The sequence below is a fragment of the Rhinopithecus bieti genome, unplaced genomic scaffold (assembly GCF_001698545.2).
Source record: "Rhinopithecus bieti isolate Rb0 unplaced genomic scaffold, ASM169854v2 scaffold_13617, whole genome shotgun sequence".
In the NCBI taxonomy this organism is placed as follows: domain Eukaryota; kingdom Metazoa; phylum Chordata; class Mammalia; order Primates; family Cercopithecidae; genus Rhinopithecus; species Rhinopithecus bieti.
In genome coordinates this window covers 880,777-889,619 of record NW_016807714.1, presented here as the reverse complement: position 1 = coordinate 889,619, position 8,843 = coordinate 880,777, and the positions used below count along the sequence as shown (strand labels likewise).

Below are 8,843 nucleotides of genomic sequence, written 5' to 3'. Positions count from 1 at the left end.
TTCCTCCCCCCCCACCCCCACCCAGGGTCTCCCCCGTCCTCAGGGCTTCACTTCCTTTTCTACTTGGATTCTCTGGCTCGCTGCCTCCCAGCATCTTTTTCAGAGGCCCGTCCTCTTGCTGTGGGGGAAGACTGGGCTGGCTGTGGGCAGTTTGCAAGGGCGGGGGGTGAAGCTGCACCAGAAGATGCCCCTTGGAGTGGCAAGGAAGCTGGACAAGGCAGGCCACTGGGAAGGGGGTGTAGGGAAGCCCAGAGGTCCGCCTTGGCCAGGTCTGCCGTCTACTCCAGCAAGGCTCTAGCCAGCACTGGGTGAGAGTGGGAGGGGCACTGGGCTTGGCAGCACAATAAAACATGGTCTGGACAACCTGTAGCCCTGGCCTCGTGAGCACCCCCTGCACAGGCCCAGCCCAAGCCAGGTGCCAGAAGGGCTGGATTTGGGGGGGCTTATCCTTGACAGGTATGGGACCAGGTGAGGGCAGGGGACAAGGTGCAGCCCAGGCCAAGCCCAGCTGTTTAGACATAGGTCCTGGGCACCCCTGCAGGTGGGAGTGGTCCTTGCCCTCCTGGTATCCAGCAGACACCCCCCTCCAACCCCATTCTCAGGTCCTTTCCTCTTTGTCACCAACACTGAGAATCTGTCTAGAGTTCCTGGCTTATCTTGTATCTCTTTTTACCCCCAGAGAGGAATTGCAATTGACTCAGAATGACACATTTTGGCACCACATATGTAGAAAGCCCCCACTGTTAGATGCTAGCCTTGTGAAATTCATGTTTCTGTATTCTATTTCTTTTCAAAAAATAATTTTTTTAGTGTAATAAATCCTAAGAGGGAACTGATTTAAGAAACAAGGCCGCCAAACAAAGGCAGCAGTTCTGACTCCAGCAGCTGGGAAAGGGAAGTGACCCCACTCTCACTGCTGGACAGCCCCCTGGTGACCAAAGCCACCACCCATGTAGGGATGACAGCAGGGACTTCTGGCCAGGTGGCAAAGGTGCCTGGAAGTGGGATGCACCTGAGCGTCTCTTGGCCATGATGTTCTTGTGGGCACATCTGTGTGTGTGCTGCCTGTGGTGTCGCTGAGCAGACAGGCTCTCCAACTGGAGCCCATGGAGAGGCCAGAGGCTGGCGGCCCTGCCTGGGCCTTTGGAGCCTCCTGCCTGCACCCTCCACATCTTCTAAACCATGATGTAGCGCATTTCGGTGTTAATAAAACGTAACACACAAAATATTCTAGCACATTCCCCAGTGTGTATAATCGCCCAGTTATTTCCTGCAGCCTTTAACCATGTGGCCTCCTGGATTTCCCCTTTGGACCCACCACCCAGCCCTGTGGGGCGCACTAAAGACCCCCAGCTCCACTTCCAAGGCCCACCTTGGCCCCTCCGACTTCACGCTGCTCTCCTGTCCCGGTCCCCGATGCCCCCTGTACAGGCACACTCCTGAGTGCCCGCCTGCAATTCCCCATTCAGCAGCCCTACCACACACTGCCCAGCCCAAGGCCAAGCCTCCAGCCCTGCAGCCCCCTGGCCTCTCTGCAGCGTCCTCTCCCACAGCTTCTCGGTCCTGCTTGTTTAGCACCCTAGGCCTGCGCCTTGGGCTTTTGAAGCAGCCCCCTCAGGAAACAAGCCCCTGGGCTGGGTCTCTGATGGCTCACCACTTCCTCGGGCCCTCCCGCTCCCTCCGCCTCCTCCAACCTTCTCCCAAGCCCAGCCTCCCTTTCTGAGTCTCTTGCAGGTGCCTGGCCTAGCACCAGGGCAGCGCTGGCCCCCACCCTCTGCTCAGCTCCCTCACCCACATCTTGTCCTTCCCCACCCTCCCGCATGGTGCCAATGGCTTCCACCACCCAGAGGCGTCCCTGCTCCTGGCAGCCCACCCCGACCGCAGCACAGGCTGCGCCCTTCTGACTGAGCTCCTCTGGCCTGTGAGCTTCCCAGACTGAGTCTGGCAGCCCAACCCCCGCACCGACAGCACAGGCTGCGCCCTTTAGACTGTGAGCTCCTCCCAGCCTGCAAACTTTCCAGCTGCCTCCCTGTGTTCCAGCCCCAACCCAGGGGCAGGTGCAGCTGAGGACACCTGGCACCCTAGGACACAGCTTTGTGCCCACAGGGCCCCTTTGATCTCTGCAGCCCTGCACAGCCCTGGCCTGAACTCATACCAGGGCCTTTGCCTGGGTGTGACAAGAGGAGGTAACCCTGACCTCACGAGATGTCTGTCTCCCACCCTCACCTACAGAGACCTGAAAACAGATCAGGCGCAGTGGCTGTACTGGGGGAGCGCAGGCTGCAATCCCTGACAGCAGGGGAGAGGTGAGGCTGCCCCCTTCTTTCTCCCCTTCTCTCCTCTGGCTCAGAGTCACAAACATGGCCATGGGGTGACCCTAGGTCACTACCCCACAGGGCCACACTGGGGGGCAACCTGGACCCTGAAGCCACAGCAGGTAGGGAAATGATGGACCAAGGACAGGAAGCTGCCCCAGGCAAACCTAGAGGGAAAAGCCCAGTGCTGGATGTGGAGTGGGCAGGGCCTCTAGTGGGGCGGGCGGCACTGAGCTCTGGGGTGGAGGTTTCAGGATAGGGACAGTGGGGTCCTCAGAGGAGTGGAGGCTCCAGGAAAGGGGTCGGGGCCCCCAGCTAGTGGATGCTGTGACCTGAGAGGGGAGGGGAGGAATGATGGCTGCTTAGATTGGGGGCAGACGTGACTTTATTGGAGGAAGTCACTGGGGCTGGGGCAGGGCCCTCATCTGCTCCCCGGAGGGGACTCAGGCGAGCTCCCTGGAACTTCAACGTGGCCTGGCAAAGCAGGGAGGGCTAAGGGGTGCAGGATACTGGGGAGGGGTCTGGGGAAGGGGCTGGGGCAGGAACAGGGGGCCAGGTGAAGGGAGTAGGGCAGCTCATACACGGTGCCTCTCCAGCAGGGGCAGGTGGCCCAGTGCCGAGTGGCAGATAGTCCCGTAGGCTTGGGAGTAGCCTCCAAGCAAAGCCCTGGCGGCCCCCTGGACACCCTGCAAGGCAGAGGTGCTGAACATCCTCCGGCCGGGCCGGGCCTCCGGAGGACACCGGGAAGGGACCTGTGTATAGTTGAGGGTCACATGAAGAGGGTGTCAGAGGGGGTGCAGTGGAGGGGAGGCCTTGAGGTCCTCGAGCGATTTGAACTGGACATTGGAGGGGCAATGGGAAGGATGGGGAAGGGAGGGAAAAGGAGGGGAAGAGGAGGATGAGGGGACGGGGGCAGACTGGGCCGGGCTCACCTGTTGTGTGCTGGCCACCCTCACCTCACCGCCCCGGTTCCAGTCACCCCGGATCAGGGCCTGGTTGGCCACCTGAGCTGCAGCCTGTGAGGTCAGGGAAGGCGCAGCTCCCCTCCGGCCTGGCTTCTCCTGGGAAGGGCCATGTCACAGGGTCACTGAAAGGTGCAGAGGAAGGGTCCCTCCTGTGCCCACCCCACCATGACTTACCAGCAAGAATGTCAAGGGGGGCTCTTCCTTCGCCCCGGGGGGCCTTTCCCCACTCCCTAGGAGTGCAGGCTGGAGCATGGGAGCGGAGTTCTGCCTGGGAGTGTTCTTGGCTGCACGAAGGACCTCTGTGGGGTCAGAAGGTCAACCCCAGGGTCAGGAACCCGATGCTGCACAGTTGGCAGCCACAGGCAGAAGGGGCCCAGGCCATGCTCTGTGTGGGTAGCCACCAAAGACCACACACCGTGCTCGGGGGGGTCATGGCTCGGGCTACTCTGAGGCCTGGGTCTGGGGCCCTGCACAGGTGTCCCAGAAGGCAGCTGCGGGTCAGCTCTGGGTTTGTGCAGGTGTGCCTGGGACGGGGAGACACCCTCCAGGCCCTTCTCTCTTGAGGTGCTGCTGCTGCCTTTGCACTCCAGGATCATCTGCAAGAGGGGAAGGGTGCTCAGAGGGCACAGCCTGGGCATGGGTGTTTGGGGGTCTCTAACATAGGAGGCAGCCTCCAGGGTGCAGTAGACGGGATGATGGGGGTCGAGAGCCGGAGCACCTGATAGACGCGGCTGCGGTACTCAGGCGCAGAGAGCTGGACCCCTTCGCGTGCTCGGAGCTGCACATGTACCTTTCGTGCCCACTCATCACTGGGGCAGTGGAACCTGCAGGGAGCCAGAGAGGTGAGGCCTGGGCTGTGGCCAAGGGAGCCCCTCAAGCTGTCATTGCAGGGTCCGTGCTGCGGGGGCTCTCCCTCGTGGGCTGGCTCTCTCCTGCCCCCATCTCTGTCCCCCGCACTTAGGGGACTCTCTCCCACTCCCACCTCTGCACATAGGGGTGCTGCAGTGCCTGGGTGGCGCTTAACCGCTTGTCTGGGGTGAACACCAGGAGTCGCCTAAGGAGGTCCAAGGCCTCTGGGGAGGTGTCTGGCGGTAGGAGGGCGTCCAGCGTCTGTCGTGGCCTGTGGGCTGCCGTGTGTCATCTCCAGGGCCCGACCCAAGGGCCCCTTCTCAGATCCACATTCATGGGTGGGGCTCAGCTTCGAAACTGGGGTCCACCCTGCTGTCCTGTCTAGGTAGATGCCCCTATGCCTGACCTGCACAGTGGAGAGACCCCTGCGGCCCCCTGGTGCCCTCCTCTCCACGTCCAGCACAGCTCCTCCGGGCCACCCTCTGGGACCACCACCAGGGGCTCCTGCTTTCAGAGCGGCCAACAGTTGTTGGGTTGGGGACTGCCATCATGAAAGCAGGTGGAATCTGAACTGGTACAAATTGGACCCAGTAACCTTGCAGGAAGGTGGCCCTGCTCCCTTGAGACAGGCCACCCTCTCACCCTCACCGAAGTGCCCCCACTCACCGGGACCCCAGGCAGTGCAGCATAGAGGCATGGCAGCCTGAGCCGAAAGCCAGGAGGTCTGGGGTGGCAGAAGGTGGTGTGACCCAGGCAGGCCTGGTAGACTGGGGCGGCTCAGGGTATCTGGGGCCAGCCATCTCTTCCAGCCCCAGGGAGCACAGCCTCTCTACAGGGTTTCTGCTGTCTGGCAGGGCTCAAACACCCCATCGCCAGGGTGTGCCACCCAGCCTGTGCACAGGAGCACCCGCTCACAACCCCTGCTCCACACTCTGGCACCTGGCCCTGGGGTGTGCTCACACAGGTGGACGCTGGCGCCCACCTCCACGGACGAGGAGGCTCCACCCGGACAAGCAGATGTGCCTGGCAGTGCAGCTCCCTCTTGCCCCCACCCTCAAGAGTGACCCCCATGGCCCCACTACCACTGCCTTCCTCCACCTCTTCCCCCAGCACCTGAATCTCTCCTGCCCAGCTCTCTGTGCGCACCCCAGCTCCCGGCACAGTGACAGTCCCTGCCCCTGCTACCTGAATCCCTCGGGGAACTTGTCCAGCCTGCTGGCCCCTTCACAGTCACTGCTTGGCTCTCATGGTGACTGTGCCAGGTGCTGCCTGCCCACATCCCGCCCCCCAGCAGCTCTTCCTGGGCCTCCATCACCAGTTGGTCTTCCTGGGGTTCCTGCCTCATCCTCTGGATCCTCCCTGTCCCCGTCCCTCCTCTCAGCACAGTCCTAGCCTGTCAGCTGCTGTCTCCCCACAGCTGTGCTATCTGACCTGCAGCATTCCCGATGTCCAGCCCCAGCCACCTGGCTCACCCTCCTTGGATGGCGGTGGGATGGTCTCCAGGATCAGCTCCAACTGGTGGAGGGTGGACGTGCCTGGAAACAGGGGCCTCCCCCGCAGCATCTCCCCCAGGATACAGCCCAGACTCCACATGTCCACCCCAAGGGTGTACCTGGGGCAGGAAAGGGTGTAGGCACGGAGAGACCCAGAGACAGAAGTGGGGGTGGGGTTGCTAAAGGGGTGAATGGGGGAACACTTGTGGACCAAGGCAGGGTCAGAGTACAGGAGGCCTGGAGCCCTGGCTGGGCAGGAGGGCAGCAGGGAGGTGGAGGGTGGGTTGGGGGTGTCCAGCTGTTACCGGTGCGAAGACAGCAGCACCTCCGGAGCTCGGTACCAGCGTGTGGCCACGTACTCTGTCAAGGCCTGGTCTTCAGGCCCCTCAGGGAGGTCGTCCAGGGAGCGGGCCAGACCAAAGTCACACAGCTTCACTGTGCAGTTGGCATCCAGGAGCACATTGGACGGCTGCAGAGAGGAGGCAGGCTGAGGCCCCGGGGCTAGGTGGGGCCAGGAGCTGGGCCACGTGGCCTAGCAGGGGACTGGAGGCGGAGGGACCACACCTTCTGGTCCCGGTGCACAACGTGCCCCGAGTGGAGGAACCGCGTGGCCTGCAGAAGCTGGTAGAAGATGGAGCGCACGTGGACATCCTGCAGCAGCCCGCCCTTCCGGATGACTGCGTTCAGGTCAGTGTCTGCGGAGAGGCCGCGCACTCCAGTCGGGGGGGGGTGGGGGGGTGGGGGAGCAACCTGCGGGGAGTGGGAGAGGGGCACCTGGCAGGTCTGTCCCACTTTGAACCAGCCCACGGCCTGGCCGCCCCGCTTCTCCATCCTGTGCACTGCCTGTGGGCACAGCGGTGGGGTCTGCAGGACTTTTCACACTTTATTTCATGTTGCCTTTGTTTCATAAAATAAGGAAAAGGAGAACACAGCTGCAGACTGTGGTCGGAGCAGGAGCCTGGGGCAGGCGGGACGAAGGGGGTCGCTGCTGGCTCTGGAGGCTGACACTGGTCAGCTGTCTGTCCCTGAGTCCAGGGTACAGGGTGAGGGAGCAAGCCACTGTGGGTCGGCCACAGAGGGACACGCAGAGGGCGAAGGACAGGACAGGGTGGGGCTGGGGCCCTGGCCGAGGCCTCACTCACCCATAAACTCGAACACCAGGTAAATGTCCCTATCGTTCTCTGCCCGGATCACATCAAGGAGGCTGATGATATTGGGATGGTCCCGAAACTCCTGGGCAGAGAGTTGGAGGTGGCTGGAAGGCCAGGAGGGGCTGTGTTCTGGGGGCCAAGAAGCCGGGTTTCTCTCCTGTCTGGAGAGATCTGTACCTGGGGAAGGGGACTGGGCTGGAGGGCCCAGGCCACTCACCTGGAGGAGCATGATTTCCCGGAATGTTCTCTGAAGAGACAGAAACACAGGTGTGTGGGTGGGCGGAGCAAGAAGGAAGCCCCTGTCCTGAGAGGACCCAAAGGAGCTGATGTCTGTCACCCAATGCCCACCAGACCAGGCGTGGCAAGGGGGCAGTGTTCTGAGACAGGCCAGAACATCTGCTATGACCGGGCTCCAGCTCCCACCAGAGCTTCCAGGCACCAGGGCAAGGGGCTGCCCCTCCCAGCCCCCATCCTCTCCTACGCTTCTCCCCACACGCTCACCTGGGCATCTGTCTTATCCCTAAAAGCATCAAAGATTTTCTTGATGGCCACGACCTCACCAGTCCTTCGGTCCGCTGCCTTCCACACAATGCCGTAGGCCTGGGAAGGAGTGTGGTCACACAGGGCCAGGCCCTTGCCCCGCCATCCCCTACCCACCCAGATTGTCCCTACAGACATGAGGCTCCTCCTTCCCATCCTGGGTCCCGAGAGGGGATGGGAGTGTGGGCTTCTGCAACTGCAGGCTGCCCTAGACTCCGACATCTTCCAGAGGAGGGGAGGTAGAGTGGAGGGAGGGTGAGAGCTGGTGAGGCCCTGGAGGAAAGGAGGCCACAGAGGGGAGCATCTGGGCAGGAAATGAAGCTCGGGGATGCCCGACCATCCCTCCAGCTGCCCAGGCTCTCTCCCTCCCTTTCTCTCACACCCCATCTACCCCCAATCCCGTTGGCCCCACCTTCAGATTCCTCCAGAATCTAGCCCTTGCCGCTGTCTCCTCTGCCCCCATCCTGGTCCCAGCCTCTGGCATCTCTCGCTGGGTGGCTATGCTAACCCCTAAACTCATCTCTGTCTGCCACTCCTGTGCACACCCATGGTGGGTCCTCAACACAGGAGTGGGCCTTGTAAAGTGACACCAGCAGCTGCTACAGCTCCCAGCGTCAGCAACAGTAAAAACCAAAGTCTGGGAAGTTCCCCGAAGCCCCCACACGACCGGACCCTCACCACTCACCTGTCTCTCTCCCTCTCCTATCCAGTGGCACATAGGCAACCCTGCACTGGGCCTACGCACTTGCTCTCTGCACTGCCTGTAAGGCTCTTCCCCGCCTCCCCATGGCACCTTCGAACACCACCCCTCCCGCCCACGCACACACACAGGCCCACATGCTCACACACGCACACAGATACACAAGGCTCTGGCCTTCACTCTGCACCACCCCATACCGGCTCAGGCCCTTCTCGGGCTTTGCCCTTGTGCTCCTGAGCCTGGGGTCCGCCCTCCCTCTCAGTGACCCAGGCGCGGGCCCAGCCTCCCCAGAGCGTCCTGTGCACCCGGGAAGCGGCGACTGTGGGCGCGTGGGGAGCGGGGCGCCAGGATCCCTCCGCCTGAGGCCGCTGGGGGCCCTGGATGTCACCCGCCTCCAGGAGCCAGGTTCCTAGGAGTCGGGATCGTGTTACCCCATGAGGAAACTGAGGCACGAAGGGGCTCCAGACCACCCCTCCCGCCTACGGAGGCGGCGGGACGCCAGTGTGTGACGGAACAGGCCTCCGAGGGGACCGGCCACGCCCCGCAGGTCCTCTCTCCGCAGATCTGCGGTGCCCTTCGGAGGGCGGACGCACCACCAGGCACTCACCCCTTGCCCGAGCTGCCGCCTGAGTAGGTATCTCCGGACGATGCGAGGGTCCACCGCGCTGCACATGGCGGCCAGGACGCCCGCGGGGCCTTACTGTGGAGCCGGTTGCCGTGGGAACCGACGCCGGCCCGGCCCCGCCCCTCGGGGCGCCCCTCCCAACACCCCCCCTTTGCCCCACCCGCAGGCCGCGGCTCCGCCCCACAGTGGCCCCCCCACCTCCCCC

At 62.8% G+C, this 8,843-nt stretch overlaps 1 protein-coding gene across 4 annotated transcripts; it reads right to left on the bottom strand.

Moving 5' to 3' along the window:
- Window positions 1-2,677: 2,677 nt before the first annotated feature.
- MAPK15 (mitogen-activated protein kinase 15) lies at window positions 2,678-8,778 on the bottom strand. 4 transcript variants are annotated; one of them, XM_017883633.1, is made up of 14 exons: window positions 8,621-8,778; window positions 7,275-7,373; window positions 6,991-7,020; window positions 6,765-6,855; window positions 6,187-6,317; window positions 5,928-6,091; window positions 5,602-5,741; window positions 4,796-4,853; window positions 4,263-4,400; window positions 3,999-4,104; window positions 3,696-3,876; window positions 3,455-3,579; window positions 3,248-3,376; window positions 2,678-3,067 (listed from the first exon to the last, which is right to left on the bottom strand). In XM_017883633.1, the coding sequence occupies exons 1-14, from the start codon at window positions 8,684-8,686 to the stop codon at window positions 2,891-2,893; spliced, it is 1,635 nt and encodes a 544-aa protein (XP_017739122.1). In that variant the 5' UTR covers window positions 8,687-8,778; the 3' UTR covers window positions 2,678-2,890. The 4 variants fall into 4 exon arrangements, with proteins under 4 accessions (XP_017739122.1, XP_017739121.1, XP_017739123.1 ...); XM_017883632.1 differs by having other exon boundaries at window positions 2,683-3,067; window positions 5,928-6,109; XM_017883634.1 differs by lacking the exon at window positions 8,621-8,778 and adding an exon at window positions 8,211-8,499 and having other exon boundaries at window positions 2,683-3,067; window positions 5,928-6,109; window positions 6,765-6,877.
- Between the last annotated feature and the right edge of the window lie 65 nt (window positions 8,779-8,843).

Bases quoted from the DNA above. Each gene is read 5' to 3' on its own strand.
- MAPK15 (XM_017883632.1), bottom strand. From the start codon at position 8,686: ATGTGCAGCGCGGTGGACCCTCGCATCGTCCGGAGATACCTACTCAGG. The intron at 7,374-8,620 runs GTGAGTGCCTGG...ACTCCTTCCCAG, and splicing joins GGCGGCAGCTCGGGCAAGGG to GCCTACGGCATTGTGTGGAA. The intron at 3,580-3,695 runs GTGTGTGGTCTT...CTGACCCCACAG, and splicing joins CCATGACCCCCCCGAGCACG to AGGTCCTTCGTGCAGCCAAG.